The 21,515-nt window shown below is 44.9% G+C and overlaps 1 protein-coding gene across 1 annotated transcript in view; it reads left to right on the top strand.

Annotated features, from left to right (window-relative positions):
* LOC143767326 (uncharacterized) overlaps positions 1-19,653 on the top strand; it is a 61,605-nt gene extending 41,952 nt beyond the window's left edge. The window contains exon 7 of the mRNA XM_077255568.1: positions 18,528-19,653. Coding sequence (XP_077111683.1) covers positions 18,528-19,122 — 595 coding nt within the window. The 3' untranslated portion in view covers positions 19,123-19,653. The remainder of the gene's footprint in view (positions 1-18,527) is intronic.
* The last annotated feature ends 1,862 nt before the right edge of the window (positions 19,654-21,515 follow it).

The following is a 21,515-nucleotide window of genomic DNA, read 5'->3' as shown; positions in this document are numbered from 1 at the left end:
CCTGATTTACGACGGGTTCTTCAGGAATTTCAGGCTGACAAACCTGACCGCTGTCCAGTGGGGAAACTGTTTGTTCCTGATAGATGGACTAGTAGAGTGATTTCTGAAGTTCATTGTTCCGTGTTGGCTGGCCATCCTGGTATTTTTGGTACCAGAGATTTGGTTGGTAGGTCCTTTTGGTGGCCTTCTTTGTCACGTGATGTGCGTTCTTTTGTGCAGTCCTGTGGGACTTGTGCGCGGGCCAAGCCTTGTTGTTCCCGTGCTAGTGGGTTGCTTTTGCCTTTGCCGGTCCCTGAGAGGCCTTGGACGCAAATTTCTATGGATTTTATTTCTGATCTTCCAGTTTCCCAGAAGATGTCGGTTATCTGGGTTGTTTGTGACCGGTTCTCTAAGATGGTTAATTTGGTGCCTTTTTCCTAAATTGCCTTCCTCTTCTGATTTGGTTCTGTTGTTTTTTCAGCATGTGGTTCATTTGCATGGTATTCCGGAGAATATTGTGTCCGACAGAGGTTCCCAGTTTGTTTCTAGGTTTTGGTGGGCCTTTTGTGCTAGGCTGGGCATTGATTTGTCTTTTTCTTCCGCATTTTACCCTGAGACAAATGGCCAGACCGAGCGAACTAATCAGACTTTGGAAACTTATTTGAGATGCTTTGTGTCTGCTGATCAGGATGATTGGGTGGCTTTCTTGCCATTGGCCGAGTTTGCCCTTAATAATCGGGCTAGTTCGGCTACCTTGGTTTCGCCCTTCTTTTGTAATTTTGGTTTTCATCCTCGTTTTTCTTCGTGGCAGGTTGAGCCTTCTGACTGTCATGGTGTGGATTCTGTGGTTGACAGGTTGCAGCAGATTTGGGCTCATGTGGTAGACAATTTGGTGTTGTCTCAGGAGGAGGCTCAACGTTTTGCTAACCGTCGTCGGTGTGTTGGTTCCCGGCTTAGGGTTGGGGATCTGGTCTGGTTGTCTTCCCGTCATGTTCCTATGAAGGTTTCTTCCCCTAAGTTTAAGCCTCGGTTTATTGGTCCTTATAGGATTTCTGAGATTATTAATCCGGTGTCTTTTCGATTGGCCCTTCCGGCCTCTTTTGCTATCCATAATGTCTTCCATAGATCTTTATTGCGGAAATATGTGGTGCCCGTTGTTCCCTCTGTTGATCCTCCGGCCCCGGTGTTGGTGGATGGGGAGTTGAAGTATGTGGTTGAGAAGATTTTGGATTCTCGCTTTTCGAGGCGGAGGCTTCAGTGCCTTGTCAAATGGAAGGGTTATGGCCAGGAGGATAATTCTTGGGTTTTTGCCTCTGATGTCCATGCTGCTGATTTGGTCCGTGCCTTTCATCTGGCTCGTCCTGATCGGCCTGGGGACTCTGGTGAGGGTTCGGTGACCCCTCCTCAAGGGGGTGTACTGTTGTGAATTCTGCTCTTGTGTTCCCTCCGGTGGTTCTTGGTGGTAATGCAGTTGTCTCTGGGTTGTATATCCTGGGCAGGTGTTCCTGCTGATTTCAGCTCTGCTAGGGTATTTAGGTGTGCAGGATCCATTAGCCCTTGCCAGTTGTCCATTGTTCTTGGAGGGATTACATCTCTGTCTGGTTCCTCCTGCCCTGCTGCCAATTCAGCCAAGATAAGTGTCTGGTTTATTTCTCTGCAGTACACATGCTGTGTGCTTTGCAATTCAGAACAATTCATTGTTTTTTCTTGTCCAGCTAGACTTGTTTGGATTTTTTCAGTCATGCTGGATTCTCTGGAGATGCAGATATACATTCTATGTCTTTAGTTAGATGTGGAATTTTTGTATTATCTGCTGTGGATATTTTTAGGGTTTTAATACTGACCGCTTAGTACTCTGTCCTATCCTTTTCTATTTAGCTAGAAGTGCCTCTTTTGCTAAATCCTGTTTTCTGCCTGCGTGTGTCTTTCCTCTTATACTCACAGTCAATATTTGTGGGGGGCTGCCTATCTTTGGGGTTCTGCTCTGAGGCAAGATAGAATTCCCATTTCCATCTATAGGGTTATTTAGTCCTCCGGCTGTGTCGATGTGTCTAGGATGTGTTAGGTACACCCCACGGCTACTTCTAGTTGCGGTGTCAGTTTAGGGTTGCGGTCAGTACAGGTTCCACCGTCTCCAGAGAAAGTCTCATGCGGCTCCCAGGTCATCGGATCATAACAGTAGGGATAGTGTATTAAAGGCATCTAGTCAGGGATTATTGCCTTATAAATTGTACTCCTTGCTGCTGCAACCTAAAAAACAAGCAGGCAAAATTAACTGATTTAATGTGTCCATTTGCAGTTTCTCTGTAGCATCTGTATGCAAGAGATAGCGGTGGGAGACTTTATGCTGGAACTGGAATTAACACTTTATTATTATTATTATTCATTTTTATAGCGCCATTTATTCCATGGCGCTTTACATGTGAAATACGGGGCAAATATAGACAAATACATTAAACATGAGCAAAAACAAGGCACACAGGTACATAAGGAGGGAGGACCCTGCCCGCGAGGGCTCACAGTCTGCAGGGGATGGGTGATGATACACTAGGAGAGGGTAGAGCTGGTTGTGCGGCGGTTCAGTAGGTTCAGGATCACTGCAGGCTGTAGGCTTGTCGGAAGAGGTGAGTCTTCAGGTTCTTTTTGAGTTTCTATGGTAGGCGAGAGTCGGATGTGCTGGGGTAGAGAGTTCCAGAGTATGGGGGAAGCACGGGAGAAGTCTTGGATGCGGGAAGAAGAGATGAGGGGGGAGTAGAGAAGGAGGTCTTGAGAGGATCGGAGGTTGCGTGTTGGTAGGTACCGGGAGATCATGTCACAGATGTATGGAGGAGATAGGTTGTGGATGGCTTTGTAGGTCATTGTGAGGGCTTTGAACTGGAGTCTCTGGGCGATAGGAAGCCAGTGAAGGGCTTGGCATAGGGGAGAGGCTGGGGAATAGCGGGGAGACAGGTAGATTAGCCGAGCAGCAGAGTGTAGGATGGATTGGAGTGGTGCCAGAGTGCTAGAGGGGAGTCCAGAGAGTAGCAGGTTGCAGTAGTCGAGGCGGGAGATGATAAGGGCATGCACTAGTGTTTTTGCGGTGTCGGGGTCAAGGAATGCGCGGATCCGGGAAATGTTTTTGAATTTGAGGCAGTAGGAGGAGGCAAGGGCTTGGATATGTGGCTTGAAAGAGAGGACAGAGTCGAGGATCACCCTGAGGCAGCGGGCATGTGGGACTGGGGAAAGTGAGCAGCCATTGACATTGATGGATAGGTCTGGTGGAGGGGTAGAGTGAGATGGGGGAAAGATGATGAATTCTGTTTTGTCCATGTTCAGTTGTAGAAAGCGAGCAGAAAAGAAGGCTGAAATAGCAGACAGACAGTGCGGGATTTTGGTAAGTATGGAGGTGAGGTCAGGTCCGGATAGGTAGATCTGCGTGTCATCAGCATAGAGATGGTACTGCATACCGTGGGATTCTATGAGCTGTCCCATACCGAAGGTGTAGATGGAGAAGAGAAGGGGTCCTAGAACAGAGCCTTGAGGAACACCGACTGACAAGGGGCGAGGTGAGGAGGTGGTGAGGGAGAGGGAGACACTGAATGTCCGATCTGTCAGATATGATGAGATCCAGGAAAGGGCCAAGTCTGTGATGCCAAGAGATGAGAGGATTTGTAGCAGAAGGGAGTGGTCCACAGTGTCAAAGGCAGAAGACAGGTCCAGGAGAAGGAGGACAGAGTAGTGTTGCTTGCTCCTGGCAGTTAGTAGGTCATTGGTGACTTTAGTTAGGGCAGTTTCAGTTGAGTGATGGGAACGGAAGCCAGATTGTAATCGATCAAAGAGGGAGCAGGAGGAGAGGTGAGAGGACAGTTCAAGATGGACGTGTTGCTCCAGCAATTTAGAGGCATAAGGAAGAAGAGATATCGGGCGATAGCTAGACACAGAGGATGGGTCGAGGGAGGGCTTTTTGAGGATGGGTGTGATCTTGGCATGCTTGAAGGATGAGGGGAAGACACCTGTTGTGAGTGAGAGGTTGAAGAGGTGCGTTAGGGTTGGGATGAAGACCGTGGAAAGGTTAGGGATGAGGTGGGATGGGAGCGGGTCGAGCGTGCAGGTGGTGAGGTGTGATCTTGACAGGAGGGTGGAGAGCTGATCTTCTGTCATGGTGGAGAAGCTGGTTTTGGAGGAGCAGGGGTGAGCAGCTAAGAGGGGCAGTGGGCGCTGTGGGACAAAGCTTTCTCTGATCGTATCGATCTTCTGTTTAAAGAAAGAGGCAAAGTCTTCAGCAGAAATGAGAGGGGAGGGGGTGCTGGGGGACGGAGTAGAGAATTGAAGGTGTTGAAAAGCTGTTTAGGGTTGTGAGACAGGGAGGATATGAGAGATGAGAAGTAAGTTTGTTTTGCGGCAGTGAGCGCGGACTTGAAGCTGGCGAGGCACTGCTTGTATGCGGTGAAGTGGTCAGCAGAGCGGGATCGCTTCCATTTCCGCTCAGCGATCCTGGAAGCCCATCTCAGTTCTTTAGTCAGGCTGGTCAGCCAGGGCTGCCTGTTGATTGTACGAGTTTTGCTATGCATGAGTGGGGCGGCCGAATTGAGTGTTGCTGTTATTGTGGCGTTATAAAAAGCAGCAGCAGCATCTGTGTCATGAAGGGAGGCTATGTCGGTAAGAGGGAGAAGGGACTCAGAGAGTGATTGTAAGTTGAGATGTTTGAGATTTCTGCGAGGGAGTTCATGGAGTGGGGGTTGCACACTAGGAGAGGAGAGGGAAGAGAATGTCAGTAGGTTGTGGTCAGACAGGGGGAGGGGTGAGTTAGTGAGATTAGTAAGGGAGCAGAGGCGGGTGAAGACGAGGTCCAGCGTGTGGCCATCTTTGTGAGTGGCCTCAGAGGACCATTGAGTGAGGCCAAAGGAGGCAGTCAGTGATAAAAGTTTAGAGGCAGCTGAGGTGGAAGTGTCAATCGGGATGTTGAAATCACCCATGATGATAGTGGGGATGTCAACAGAGAGGAAATGAAGTAGCCATGTGGTGAAGTGGTCGAGAAAGGTGGAGATGGCTAGTTCTGGGGGGTGGTAGATGACACCCAGCTGGAGGTTGGAGGGGGAATTGATGCGGATGGAGTGCACCTCAAATGAGGGAAGAGTAGCAGAGAGTGGTAGCGGGATTGGAGTGAAGGAGCAGGTGTCGGACAGGAGCAAGCCAACTCCTCCACCACGTTTGTTGGTGGAGCGATAGGTGTGAGAGAGGTGGAGACCGCCGTAGGAAATCGCAGCTGGAGAGGCTGAGTCAGAGGGGGTGAGCCAGGTTTCCGTGATGCCAAGGAAGGAGAGTTTGTTGGTGATGAAGAGGTCATGGATAAATGGCAGTTTGTTGCAGATGGAGCGTGCGTTCCATAGTGCTCCAGGTAAGGGGACTGGGGGAATGGGGGCTGGATGAATGGGTATGAGGTTGTCATGGTTGGGAAAACGTGCGGAGGATCGAGGTAGGGGGTTAGAAATGAGTGTGGGGATGTGTTGGGGTGGGCCGGGATTTGGGGATACATCACCGGCAATGAGGAGTAGCAGACAGAGCGTTAGAAGGTGGGTGCAGGATAGGACATGATGCGGCCGTGTGTGTCTGGAGAAAAAGGATTGTATGTGGGGGAACAGTTCTGAGGAGAAGGTGAGATGGCTGGGGAGGATGGAGGAAGAAATGACTAGTTCCTTACAAGGTGGAGGGATTGCAGGAGATTGTAAGAAGGAAAGTAGTATGGGGGTGAATGAGAAAAGAAACCGAAACATTGTAGAGGTTGGTGTTCTGTTACCTTCCAGTCAATTCCAGTCCAATTCAGTCTAATTCAAATTCATAATTAAAAAGATGTAATTTAAAAGATGGAAGTTAAAAGATGAAATGCAGCAGACTGCGTCTGTAGCAGACGCCTGCATGTGAATATATCTGTGAACACTTGTGAACACTGTGAACACTTCTGAAATCTCCAGTGCTTTGTTTCCATACATTTTTGGGTGCTTCTTGAAGTATGTTTGGGGTAATTGTCCTGCTTGAATACCCATGATCTAGGATGCAAACCTAGCTTTCTGACACAGGGCACTACATTGCGACCCAAAATCCTTTGGGAATCTTCACATTTCATGATGCCTTGTACACAGTCAAGGAATCCAGTGACAGAGGCAGCAAAACAATCCCAAAATATCTTTTTACCTCCACCATATTTGACTATAACTACTGTGTTCTTTTATTTGTAGGCCTTATTCCATTTATAGTAAACAGTAGAATGATGTGCTTTACCAAAAAGCTTTTTCTTGGTCTGATCTGTCCACAAGACAGCTGCTAGCCCTCTATAAATTGTGAGCGCTGCCTGCTGGTCCTCCAAACTTCAAAGTATTAATAGGAAAAAGAAAATTTGCCCACCTCAGATGGATACATTTTATTGCAGTAGCAATACACAGCTATGCAAAGCATAACCGACTGCTGGCAATGCAAAAATACTTAGGGCTGGCTGCTGGCCCTCTAAAATTAGAGTGAGGGCAGCCAGATGGCCCTCTGACAATAGTGAGGACCACCTGCTTGCGCTCTACAACTATTGAGGGCTGCCTGATGGGTCTGAAAAAAAACTTTGTGACTTTCAGAGTCCCTTCTTCATAACCTAAACAAAATGTGTCCACGGAAAAATGCTCAAGTTTTCCATTAACTTTCATTATACTCGTTACTCAGGTTGAGCACCCGAGCATTACGATTTTCTAGACCTAGTAACGAGTACCCAAGCACTTTAATGCTCGCTCATCACCACTCCTGACCCCACACACTAACTTCCCCTCCTCTGGCACCATGACAACCAGCACAGCAGAGTCCTGCATACACTGAGGCCCCTGATCATGTGATCGCTGACTCCTCCCCTCCTGTGACCTCATCACAGGTCCTGTGCGCACAGAGCAGCCATATATGTGGTGTGCGGCTCTGCAGGTGGAGGTAGGTGCTGGAGATTCCCCATTACTGGGCGCAGGGGACATTAACCCCCTCAGTGCTGAGCCTGTGATAAATCTCTGTATGTGACTATAATGGGACTGTGTGTTATACCGGGGGCAGGACGGGGCCATGACTGGATGTAGTGATCATGTGACGCCGGTAACAGCCCCGGAGATTTCTTACATGGGATCTTTATGATGTTACATCGTCATCTTCTCCCCATTCAGGTCCCTACAATATCGGATCCTCTCAGTGGAGATCTTCTATATAAGAGAATTCTCCTGAGTGACCCTACAAGGATGGATAGGGACAGGGACAAGATGGCGGAGAGGATATTACACCTCACCCTAGAGATCCTCTTCCGGCTTACTGGAGAGGTGAGAGATTCTGATGACGTCACATTACATCATTCTTATCTATGGGAATAACAGATGGACAGAACTGGAGAGGTGAGGACTCTGGGAATGTCTGTAGTGAGATTATTAATGTGTCTCTCCATAACCAGGATTACACAGTAGTGAAGAAGACCTCTAGTGAGCGCTGTCAGGCCCCTGTGTCTGAGGGATGGGGAAGACCCCTGAGCCCAATCACGGTACCGCCACCTTACCCCCTGGTACATGAGGACAGCAATGAACCGAAGATCCTAGAACTCATCTACAAGATGATTGAGCTGCTGACTGGAGAGGTGACACTGCTGGGAATGCTGGGACATTATACAGTAACGCTATGGAGGGATCGGGGGATGACGCTATCATTGTATGTGTCAGGTTCCTATAAGGTGTCAGGATGTCACCGTCTATTTCTCCATGGAGGAGTGGGAGTATGTAGAGGGACACAAAGATCTGTACAAGGACACCATGATGGAGGTTCCCCAGCCCCTCACATCACCAGGTAATAGACAGGACTAAATACACACGGCCTATGTGTAAAGAATACATTCAGTCCCTGTATGTTTTTCCTTCAGTCCCATGCAGTAAAAGGTCACCAGAGAGATGTCCCCGTCCTCTTATACCACAAGACTGGAAACAAGAAAATCCCAATGTTCCTCAGGATCATCAGGTAGGGGTATCACAACCCAGACTGGCACCAATCTGCCCTGGATTAAAAATCATATTAGATATTCCCAAAAGTTAAAGAGGTACTCCCACTTATTCTTTAAATAAATGTGGATGTAATGTAGTGTGTGTATTAATACCTTTCTTTTTTGCTTCCCAGTGATGTGAACAACCTGCAGACTGTCTTGGTCACGCTGTGCTTTGTGTAACCCGGAAGTGACTTTTTCATTGGGAAACCTTGGAGCGTCAGAAAAAAGTTTTATGGGATTTTATTGTAAAAGAGACTTCAGGGTCATACATAGAGTATATAGTGAGCCGGGTAGTTGCAATTGTGTTGACGTCACTGAGAACCAGAGAATAATGTTGTTGGATACTGGAGAAAGCAGCAGTATGTGAGTATTTTAATACACTCACACTAAATTACATGCACATACCCACACTTTTCGTGAATTAAAAACATAGTGGGAGTGATTGTTTAATTTACTATAAATATTTAATAGTGCTACTGCCTGTATCTAATAAATAGTATGGTTACTGGATGTTCCCCAGCCTGAAGTTGGATGGTGGCTATAACTCCTATAATATCAAGTTTTTAATGTACTAAGATTGGTGCCATATTCCTGTACTGATGATTATTCTGGTGCTGTATTTATACACTGACAATGGATCTGTAGATGCATTCATATATTGATCTGCTGATCTATACATGTACTGATAATGGATCTGATGCTGTATTCATGTACTGATGACTTTTCTTGTGCTGTATTTATCTTCCGCTGGTGGTTTTAGTGATGAATGCATGTTCTGATGTTGGTTTTCATCCTGTGTTAATATTGATTTAGTAATCTTTTATTTATTGCTTCAAAATAATTATAGGGTCAGTATACACACATGAACAATATAAAAGACTAAAAATACAACTGTCTGAATGAGGCCAGATATTTCAGCTGAGCAGTGTTTGACTAAAGACCTTATAGACCTAAGGTAGATGTCAACTGGCAGCAATCTTGCCTGACTTTTGCTCTATGTCCCTTCCTCTGCCGAGCTCTCTTTTGTTTTCAATGAGAGAACTGCTGCTAGATATTTCTGCCAGCGGTTCATCTATTGGAAAACAAAAGGATCTGCAGTCTGCAATCAGACATTATTATCTCCACTGATGTGATCAATCATAGCCACAGATATGCATCAAACTGTGGGCCAAACTATCTGGTATCAGGAACACATTTACTCTAATGTATGCGGGGCCTTTACTACCTAATAAAGGGCTTGTGCTAAATTAAGGGTACATGCACACAATGTCTTTTAGCCGTTTGAAGCCTGTTTTTCAGATGGGTTAAATGCAGAATCCACCTGTAAAGACATTGTGTGCACATACCCTTAGTCCGACTAACCAGTGCCCAGGGCACCCTGAAAGCCAAATACGGTTTCATTTTTGGTCACCATGTTCATTTACTATTTCTATTTTTTTTTTATCGATTTATACAACTTCTCCATCTGTCAGTGACTTATACAATCTTTTTCAGGGTAAAGATCTGCCCCATATTATTACTACAGAGACATATGTGAGGGGTGATGAGCGGTGTAAAGAGGAGATTCCTACAGATAACTGCACAGGTGAGTAGTGACCACTAAATGCCGAGAAGTCACAGGTTCTAATCAGTCACTGGATGGTATAATTATGTGTACATAGTTATAGGGGCTGTGACACAGAATTAACATTTTTTATTTTCAAGCATAATATTCCAGTATACATATGGCGCAGTTGTTGTGAGAATAGGTAAAATACTCATCACGCAGAACTGTGATTTTCTTGCAAGCTTTTTTTCAATTATTCCATTGCCTGCACAATTTTTGCTTGTTTTTGGCAGCCATAAGATCTGTAAAGGTACCGTCACACTGAACAACTTTACAACGAGAACGACAATGATCCGTGACGTTGCAGTGACGTTGCAGCGTCCTGGATAGCGATCTCGTTGTGTTTGACACGCACCAGCGATCTGGATCCCGCTGTGATGTTGCTGGTCGGAGCTAGAAGTCCAGACCTTTATTTCGTCGCTGATCACCCGCTGTCCATCGCTGGATCGGTGTGTGTGACACCGATCAAGCGATGTGTTCACTTGTAACCAGGGTAAATATCGGGTTACTAAGTGCAGGGCCGCACTTAGTAACCCGATATTTACCCTGGTTACCATTGTAAAAGTTAAAAAAAAAACACACTGCATACTCACCTTCTGATGTCTGTCACATCCCCCGGCGTCCACGCGCTGCTGCCGAGACCTTTCCCTGCACTGACTGTCAGCGCCAGCCGTAAAGCAGAGCACAGCGGTGACGTCACCGCTGTTACTGCCGGCGCCGCTGACACATTCAGTGCAGGGAAAGCTCTCTGCAGCAGCGCGTGGACGCCGGGGGATGTGACAGACATCAGAAGGTGAGTATGTAGTGTTTTTTTTTTACTTTTACAATGGTAACCAGGGTAAATATCGGGTTACTAAGCGCGGCCCTACACTTAGTAACCCGATGTTTACCCTGGTTACCCGGGTGCTGCAGGGGACTTCGGCATCGTTGAAGATAGTTTCAATGATGCCGAAGTCGTTCCCCTGATCGTTGGTCGCTGGAGAGAGCTGTCTGTGTGACAGCTCCCCAGCGACCACACAACGACTTACCAACGATCACGATCGCTGGTCGTGATCGTTGGTAAGTCGCTAAGTGTAACGGTACCTTAAGGCAATCAACCCTGTCGAAATGTGTCTAGTGTGCTAATCCCTACTTTACCAGCTAACCCTAAAGGATTTTCAGATATGAGCGGTGTTATTAGAAAATAGAATCTATTTGAATTAACCTTAAAAAGGACTTTTAGTTTAATGTATCAACACCAGGGTCTGTAATGCAATCAACCCTTCTCTAAGTGCCGCTAATTCACTCTTCCTACTAATCCTACCCTAATTGCAGCTAAGACCAGTATTCTAGAATAGAATCTATTTGAATAAGCCCTAAAAATGGCTGTTGTTTAATTATTGTACCAGCATGTAACTAAACACTATTGAACACACTGTCCCTTCAGCAGCGAGTCTCCCTACACTATGTCTTGGTACAGTGCCCTCAAAATTGCATCACCGGGTCTTATATAGACCCAATGACGCTATGCAGTCGGCCAATCACAGTAATGCCAACATGGCTACTGCATTACCGCAATCCAAACATATGTAGTGGCTGAAAATCAGGCGCCAAACATGCGGGGCGGAGAATCGAGCATGGCACTCAAGTACCCAGATACTTGATGGAGTGCCGAGGTTCTCGAGCACCATGATGCTCGATCGAGCACTGAACAGTGCGAGGAATTCTCTCCCATCACTAGTGCCCTGCCGAGTGCATCAACCCCTTAAGAACGTGTCCATTTTTGTTCTTCTTTTTTGTTTTGTTTTTATTTTACTTGTTCCTTTTCAAGACCCATGTAATTTTGTTTTTATGGAATTTGGGGTACATATAACTTACTAACCAACTATTTTTAACTCTTTATAGGAATAAATAGTAAAAAAACCCAGCAATTCTGTTGGTTTTTTATTAGTTCATTTGTCGCTATTCATATGCTGCGGGGTTAACTTTATTCTGTGGGTCCGCACAATTATGGTGATATTAAATTTATATATTTCTGTTTGTGTTCTACTACTTTTGTATAACAAATACTGTGAGAAAAAAAATCATTTTTTTTAATCTCGTCATATCCTGAGAGTCAAACAGTTTACAATTTTCCATCAACAGAGATGTATGACGGCTTATATTTTGTGTAACAAGCTTGTATTACAATGTTTGGTGGCAGAATATACTAAAGAACTATTAATTCTAAAATTGTTATTTCAGCGGGATAAGCTGGTTTTTTTTTCTCTCGTGCCATTTCTGGGTACAGACAACTTTTTGGTAACTTTTTATTTCATTTTGAGTCTGTATGAGCAAAGTTTGACAATTCTGTAGTATTTTTTATTCTTACAATGCTTTTGTGGAGAGTTAATAATGGTATAGTATTAAAGGTACGAGTCAATTGCATTACTTGTGCAACAGATCACTGTGGGAAATATATTCTCTTTGCCATCCATTGTTTGAAAGGTTTGCCTTGTGGACAGTCAGGCACTGGTCTGGCCCTGTGTGGGTGAGGTTATAGCAAACAGCCTCAGAAAGTTAAGAAGGAGGAGCGGAGCTTGTGCTGTGCTAGTTCATGAGAAATCAAAACACACCATGTGACCAGTGCGGGAGAAACGCCCTTCCTAAGGGATAAAAGCCATAATGTATGAACATAAAAGTGGTGGAAAAAACAGCCATGATGGTTTCTGATTTTCATAGCCTTTAAGCTAGGTGAGCAATGCAAGAACCAGGGACTGACAACCATGGCTTACAGAGGACACTGCTGCTAATTCTTTTTCAGACCCCCCCCCCTAGTTCTCCCATATTCATATATTCCTTATGGAAGCCAATGTTTCCATTGGCTGCTATTATGTATAAAATAATATAAAAGACTCTTTCTTGTGTTCACAACGCAGTTCTATAAGAAAAAGTGGTAACCCTACATTTTCTCTAAATCCATGGCTTCCTTTAAATCCTCCCCTCTGCCCTGCTCTGTGCTAGACTACATGTATCTCACAGGAAGGTATGAGACAGACACCAACTAATAGCCAAGGAAAAGGATTAAGGGTGTCACTAACCAGAAACACATTGATGTTTTAAGGACTTATCTATCACGATATTTTAATCTTGTTTGTACGGCTTTTTTGTACTCATCCACAAATAAACATTTGCAAAGGTGAACGTCTCCTTCTTTTCCTTGGATTTATTGTGTTTAGGCATAGACACCTCCATTGCTCCAAACTACTTGAGATTACATGCGGGTGAGCTGGATATTTTCCCTTTCTCGCCAACTAGTAGCACTGACTTAAAGGCCCCTTTAGGGTTCTCCATTGATCTTATGACTCAGGGGTGGGGAACTTCTGGCCCACGAGCCATTTATGGAATGTGATGAACTTTACTCTGGCCCCTGGCAGATTCCCGGAGACCGCAGTGTTTGGACTGGCAGCCCCATTTTGTGGGGTCTTTATTTCCTTCTTGCACTGTGAGCTTACGTATGCAGCGTTCACTACTGAATGTTGCGGCGCATGTAATAAAGGATTACATCCTGATGTTGACCAGTGCCAGCAGGGCAGTATTTAGACTTTGTGCTGCCCTAGGCACTTTTAGTGCTGCCTCCCCCATTGGTATGACTAAGGGCTCATACTCACATGCAAGAAACTCGGATGAGTGTCGCACGTCAATACCCGGCACTGAGATCGGAGACTGTGGCCGCATAGCAGTACACGCTCCGCTCCTGGGTGCCAGGTATTGATGTGCGATACTCATCCGTGATTCTCGCATGCGAGTATGAACCCTAATGCAGACACTGTCGGCAGTGACTTAGGCTACTTTCACATCAGCGATTTTTGCCATTCGCGGCACACATACATACAGCCCCGCACACACACATACAGCTCCGTGCACACACACATACTGCTCCGCACATACAGCTCCGCACACACACATACAGCTCCGCACACACACATACAGCCCTGCACACTCACCGCTCCGCAAACATACATACAGCTCCGCACGCACATACAGCTCCGTGCACACACACATACTGCTCCGCACATACAGCTCCGCACCCACACATACAGCCCCACACATACAGCTCCGCACACACATACAGCCCCGCACACACACATACAGCCCTGCACACTCACAGCTCCGCAAACACACATACAGCTCTGCACACACACATACAGCGCCGCACACACACAGCTCCGCACACACATACAGCACCGCACAGGCACACACATGCATACAGCTCCGCGCACACAGCTTTACACACACACACACATAGCCCCACACACACACCTCTGCGCACACACATACATACAGCTCCGCTGCCCACACACACACACACACACACACACACACACACACACACACATACAGCTCTGCACACACACACACACACACAGCACCGCACAGACACACACATACATACAGCTTCACGCACACACACACACATACATGCGATACAGCCACATACACACACCAGCACTGGCAATGTTTGCTTCCAGGACCCAGATAGAGTGAGTGGTGGTGTATTATACCCCACCCCCACCACTCACTCTCTAGGTCCGTCTGCTGGGAGAAAAGATCAAACATCAAACATTAAGGGCTGCTGACTGTGTTTTCATGGCTCCTCCAGCCTCAGGCACTACAGGCAAAAACTAGGCTGAGGAATGTGAGCGAAGGGAAGGGGTGAGGACCGTGAGGTGAGTCACAGACAGCGCGTGGGCACGAGCATGAGCAAGGAGGGAGATCATTACAGACAGAGACAGTGTACACTACTTATTGTGTATGTACTGCTGTACTGTCTGCGAGTCCTCCAGGCCAGCAATGTGAGTCCAGGACACGACCCAGGGTTGGGACACAGGGCGCCGCCCCTCCACCTCAGCCGTCAGTCACAGTCACATTCCGGCCGGGCACCAGTGAGGCTGTGAGCAGGGGCATCACTGTGTCTCAGCAGGGGGAGTAGGGAGAGTCGGCACCAGCACCACGTGTTCTGGCTGCCGCTCTGCTGCCCCCTGTCTTCAGGAAGGGACGCACAGCCAGGACTAGTATTAAAAAAAAACATTGCTCAGGTGCCCCCCCACTTGTTCCCGCCCTAGGCACGTGCCCTCAAGTGCCTAGTGGCAAATACGGCCCTGAGTGCCAGCGTCTGGATCTACTTTGCTGGCGGAGTTAGCACATGATGCACTCACATACCACCGATAAAGACATCAGCAGCAGCCCCCATGTCTCCTGTGGTGTATGTGCTCCAGCCCCAAAGGCTCCTATTGTATATATATGCCAGCCCCAATGTTTCCTATGTGATGTATATCCTCCAGCGACATTGTATCCTGTGTGATGTATGTGTTGTAGCTTCAGAGTATCCTGTTTGATGTATATGAGTCATCCCTCGTGTATCCTATGTGAGGTATAGGCTGAAGCCCCAGTGTCAGATATATATATATATATATATATATATATATATATATATATATATATATATATAATTATAATCTTTATTTTTATATAGCGCTAACATATTCCGCAGGGCTTTACAGTTTGCACACATTATCATCACTGTCCCCGATGGGGCTCACAATCTAAATTCCCTATCAGTATGTCTTTGGAATGTGGGAGGAAACCGGAGTACCCGGAGGAAACCCACGCAAACACGGAGAGAACATACAAACTCTTTGCAGATGTTGTCGTGGGTGGGATTAGAACCCAGGACTCCAGCACTGCAAGGCTGCAGTGCTAACCACTGCGCCACCGTGCTGCCCTAATATATATACAGTATATACACTGCTCAAAAAATAATGGGAACACTTGAACAACAGAAAATAACTCCAAGTAAATCAAACTTCTGTAAAATCAAACTGTCCACTTAGGAAGCAACATTGTTTGACAATCAATTTCACATGCTGTTGTGCAAATGGAATAGACAACAGATGGAAATTATTGGCAATTATCAAGACACACTCAACAAAGGAGTGGTTCTGCAGGTGGGGACCACAGACCACATCTCAGTACCGATGCTTTCTGGCAGATTTTTTGTTCACTTTTGAATGTTGGTTGTGCTTTCACACTCGTGGTAGCATGAGACAGACTCTACAACCCACACATGTGGCTTAGGTAGTGCAGCTCATCCAGAATGGCACATCAATGCGAGCTGTGGCAAGAAGGTTTGCTGTGTCTGTCAGCATAGTGTCCAGAGGCTGGAGGCGCTACCAGGAGACAGGCCAGTACACAGGAGACGTGGAGGGGGCTGTAGGAGGGCAACAACCCAGCAGCAGGACCGCTACCTCAACCTTTGTGTAAGGAGGAACAGGAGGAGCACTGCCAGAGCCCTGCAAAATGACCTCCAGCAGGCCACAAATGTGCATGTGTCTGCACAAATGGTTAGAAACCGACTCCATGAGGATGGTCTGAATGCCCGACGTCCACAGATGGGGTTGTCCTCACAGCCCAACACCGTGCAGGATGCTTGGCATTTGCCACAGAACACCAGGATTGTCAAATTCGCCACTGGCGCCCTGTGCTCTTCACAGATGAAAGCAGGATCACACTGAGCACATGTGACAGACGTGACAGAGTCTGGAGATGCCGTGGAGAGCGATCTGCTGCCTGCACCATCCTTCAGCATGACCGGTTTGGTAGTGGGTCAGTAATGGTGTGGGATGGCATTTCTTTGGAGGGCCACATGGCCCTCCATGTGCTCGCCAGAGGTAGCCTGACTGCCTTTAGGTACTGAGATGAGATCCTCAGACCCCTTGTGAGACCATATATATGAAAATATGTATTTTATACACTGCTGATTTTGCAAGTTTTCCCACCCACAAAGAATGGAGAGGTCTGCAATTTTTATCATAGGTGCACTTCACCTGTGAGAGACAGAATCTAAAAAAATGCAGAAAATCATATTGTGTGATTTTTACATAGTTAATTAGCATTTTATTACATTAAATATGTATTTGATACAATAGAAAAACAGAACGTTATATTTGGTACAGAAACCTTTGTTTGCAATTACAGCGGTCAGACATTTCCTGTAGTTCTTGACCAAGTTTGTACACACTGCAGCAGGGATTTTGGCCCACTCCTCCATAAAGATCTTCTCCAGATCTTTCAGGTTTTGGGTCTGTCCCTCGGCAACACTGAGTTTCAGCTCCCTCTAAAGATTTTCTATCGGGTTCAGGTCTGGAAACTGGCTAAGCCACTCCAGGACCTTGAAATGCTTCTTACGGAGCCATTCCTCCCCGACCTCCCCCCCCCCCCCCCCCCCCCAATTGATTTGAAGGCTATGTGCAATTTTTCTACTCGAAAATGTTGAGGAAAATATGCAGTATTTTACAGTAAAGAAAAGTGAATGAGATTTCTGAATTCTAATTCACGTCGCCTATTTTGCAACAGATTCAGATCTGCATAATTTCAATTTTTGCTGCTCTCATTCCAATGAGTGGAGAAAAATATGGAACAAAAACCAAGTAAATAAACACGGCAAAAACGCATATTTTATGCAGTGTTTTTTCCTGCCATCACATCAAGATTTGCAGTAGAATTTTCTGCTGCAAATCCTGAATGTGTGAGAATAGCCTTAGTCCCTGTCCTGTGTCCTCTCCCCCATACATCCATTATAAGTCTGCATTCAAGACAAAAGCAAACCTGGAAAACAGTTGTGAGTAGCAACCTCACTAATACCAAAGAAAAGCAGCTCCAGCCACCGCATTAAGGGTGAGTTAACTAATGTTTGACCAAAAATAGCAGGGTAGTTTTCAAGTTGATAGTTTTGCCCGGCCCCCGAATGATGACATAAATATCCAAATGGCCTTGGCAGAAAAAAGGTTACCACCCCTGATATAACTGGTAATGATTGGTGACAGACAACGTAAATCGTGGACCATTGGAGAAGATGAATTGAACAGAGAAGTGAAAAATGTAAACCGCTTAACCTAGTGGCCTAACGTCATAATCCAATTCACTCGAATGTGAAATGCCCTAGATGTGGAGCAGAGGATACACATTTAATGGACATATTTTGGGAATGTAGGTGTTTGGGCTCGTATTGGACAAATACGGTACCTTGTCCAAGGTACAAAGATACAGATATTTTAGGGTGCAACTTCAGGCAGACCGTAAGATATGTGTGTTGAGGTATTTGGGAAATTCAAAGGATTTTTAGCTATTGGATTATGACGAATACTATACCAAGCTCGCAAACTCATTGCATTGCATTGGTTGAATGCTCAGCCTTTGTCAAGAAAATTAATTAATAAATAGAATAAATGATTACATATGTTTGGAAAAGGGGCTATATAGAAAGAGAAAAGCAACAGAGAAATTTGAAAAAATATGGGGACCCTGGCTGAATGTTCCAGGCCTACCGTCTGGTGCATTGATGAGAGATAGGAAATTAAGTTGTTCTGGTTATCTTGGGGGGGGGGGGGGGGGGAAGAGGTATTGGTTTATCATTTTATAGTTATATAAACATTTTTATCTCATATTTATTAATAACTGGATAGTGCTTGCATTTGATGGATAACAATACTGTGATGGCCTATCATGTAATTATAAACGTTATTGTTAATTGACTGACTTGTAATATTGTTATATATTTTCTCTTATCAATAAAAAAGATCTGATTTAAAAAATGTATAAACTATATAATATTGATACAATTTCAATGTAGCATTATTAAGAAATAATTAAGTTATTTTTATTCTTGACAGATGAATGTACCAGGAGCTCAGAGGTACTTTCAGATTTCGCAACAGATGATCATGGTATTACACCAGATACATATGAAGAACATGCCATTATCTCAGATATACCTCAATTCCTTCTCAGAAAAAGACTTTCATCCAACCATTTTGAACAGGTCCTTTTTTCTGCTTCATCAATGACCAATAAGCAAAACAAAAGTCATAGAAGGACCAATGAATCTGAACGAGCTCTTAAAGAGGAGAAACTATTTTCATGCTCAGAATGTGGGAAATGTTTTAATAGGAAATTGAATCTCGTAAGACATCAGAAAATTCACACAGGAGAAAATCCGTTTTCATGTTCAGAATGTGGGAAATGTTTTAATAGGAAATTGAATCTCATAAGACATCAGAGAATTCACACAGGGGAGAAGCCATTTTCATGTTCAGAATGTGGGAAATGTTTTAACAGGAAATTGAATCTCATTACACATCAGAGAATTCATACAGGGGAGAAGGAATTTTTATGTTCAGAATGTGGGAAATGTTTTATTGGGAAATCAAATCTTGTCAGACATCAGGGTATTCACACACAGGAGAAGCCATATTCATGCTCAGAATGTGGGAAATGTTTTACTGACAAATCACATCTTATTGAACATCATAGAATTCACACAGGGGAGAAGCCATTTTCGTGTTCAGAATGTGGGAAATGTTTTACAAAGAAATCAACTCTTCTTGTACATCAGAGAAGTCACACAGGGGAGAAGCCATTTTCATGTTCAGAATGTGAGAAACGATTTACAGTGAAAGCAAGTCTTCTTAGTCATCAAAGAACGCACACAGGGAAGTAGCAATTTTTATTTTTTTTTATCATTTGAAAACGTAAGAAAAAGTTTTAATAAATTCACACATTTACAAGAAAAATCAATAACTATTTTGAGCATTCTAAGATTATTAGAAAATGTATACAGTTACCAATGATTGTTATTGAAAACAATTACCAGTAGTATTCATATAATACACCTATATATGAATCATATATATATATATAGATGTCACAAGGAGGCTTTTCTCAAACATATCCAACTGTCATGGTGGTGTCAGGGTCTGTGGGTTCCACTGATTTATGACTCCATAGATAGCTATGATCAGCACAGAGTGACTTCTAGAGCTGCAGCTTATAGGCAGGTTAGAATGTGTTAAATCTTCGCTGGACTGAGCTTGTTGACTGCATGTGGTCATATACTGTGAGACAACCATTGGTATCTGATTTTTCCCTATTTAAGCTGGCTCCACTGTTCAGGTAATGCCAGCAATAGTTCTCTATCCTGGTCTGGAGAGTTGGACACATCCTGGTTATTAGTGGTTATTTCTAAAGTTGTTGCAAGCGGTGTTTGGTTAACTGTTATGGTCTGGTGATTAAGGAGCGACATGCGACTAGCTCTGAGCAGGTGGTAACTATACCGACCGCAGTTCCTGATCTTAACACAGACACTATCAGTAGCCGTGGGATGTTCCTGTCACTCCCTGGACACCTCGTCACAGCCGGAGATCTAGCTACCCCTAAAGGTAGAAGCAGGAAAGCTATCTTGCCTCAGAGAAAATCCCCAAAGGATAGGACAGCCCCCACAAATAATGACTGTGAGAGGAGAAGGAAATGACATACGTAGTATGAAACAAGATTTAGCAAAGGAGGCCACTACTAGCTAGAAAGAATTAGTACAGGACAGAACACTGTGCGGTCAGTAATAAAAACTAGAAAAAGTCCACTGCAGAGAAATGCAAAAATCTCCACACCTGACTAAAGGTGTGGAGGGCAAACTCTGCAGCCCAGAGCTTCCAGCTTAGCTGACTAGATACATACTGATAAGCTGGACAAATGAGCAAAACATAGAAAGTGCTAAACAACAAAGTCCACAACAAGTGAACTGCAAAAAGACAAGCAAGGACTTAGCTTTGCTGAAATGGTCAGAGTGACAGGGAAATCCTCAGAGAGCCATGACTCCAAGCTCAACAATTGACAACTGGCATTGAATTAGGGAAAAGGCCAGACTAATATAGCAGAGCCAGAAAGACGATCAGTGAAAACAGCTGCTGATGCTAAATCCAAGAAGCAGCCATACCACTCAAAACCACAGGAGGGAGCCCAAGAGCAGAACTCACAAAAATGCTACTTATAACCACCGGAGGGAGCCCAAGAGCGGAATTCACAACAGTTAACCCTTTCATTTTCCTCTAGTTGTCTTTATATTATTTTTTGCCTCTTGGGCTATACAATTTCTATTCGTCTTTGTATTTCCCTGAGAGAGTGTTGTGTGATTGTCTTTCCATTTCTGCCCTGTCTGTCTTGTCTTGTATTTCCCCATACACTGCACAGACTAGTGCTAATTAGGAGCATAGGAAGGAACGAGGCCCAGGCATCTCCACCTTCAGGGGTAATCCTGGGACAGGGATAGCCAGAAACCCCTTGCCTGAGGGTCAATATAGGTGCACATCTATTATCCCACAGTCACATCGTGACAATTGGTGTATAAAATATTTAACATTTATATAAATTAAATGTCTGATACCGCCCTCTTCTGTTTGATGTGACATCAGCATTAGAAAGATGCTGCTATAGATCAAGACAACAATGTTTAGGCGGGCACCACCGCCAGGGATCACCTATAGCATGCTACAAAAAGCTCAACACACAAAATAGAGAAAAAGAGGTAGCATGCATGACAAGAGGGATCACCACAAGAATTGTAAATAATTTGTATAAGTTTATTACAACACTTTAAACACTACAAAAAGACATTTAAAAACATTTAAAATTGCCAAACACAGCAAAAGGTAGAAACAGCGACCTGCCAGGGTATTAAGGGTTGAGAATATCATAGTTACCCATGTAGGGATCCCCCTAAAACCAGGATATCAGGCAATAAAGCATCCCATACAACCTGGCGCTGTGAGTGAAATGTCCAAAAATAGTGTAGAGTCCCTGTAGAGCACAACAGTGCAATGCAAAGTGGTAGCAAAGAGGGGTGGCACCGGGCATTGCCCCTGAGGAAGCCAGTACTACTGGCGATACGCGTTGGGCATTTGTGCCCGGTGCCACCCCTCTTTGCTACCACTTTGCATTGCACTGTTGTGCTCTACAGGGACTCTACACTATTTTTGGACATTCCACTCACAGCGCCAGGTTGTATGGGATGCTTTATTGCCTGATATCCTGGTTTTAGGGGGATCCCTACATGGGTAA

This window comes from Ranitomeya variabilis, chromosome 4 (assembly GCF_051348905.1).
Source record: "Ranitomeya variabilis isolate aRanVar5 chromosome 4, aRanVar5.hap1, whole genome shotgun sequence".
In the NCBI taxonomy this organism is placed as follows: Eukaryota; Metazoa; Chordata; class Amphibia; order Anura; family Dendrobatidae; genus Ranitomeya; species Ranitomeya variabilis.
This window is presented reverse-complemented; position numbering and strand designations above follow the sequence as displayed.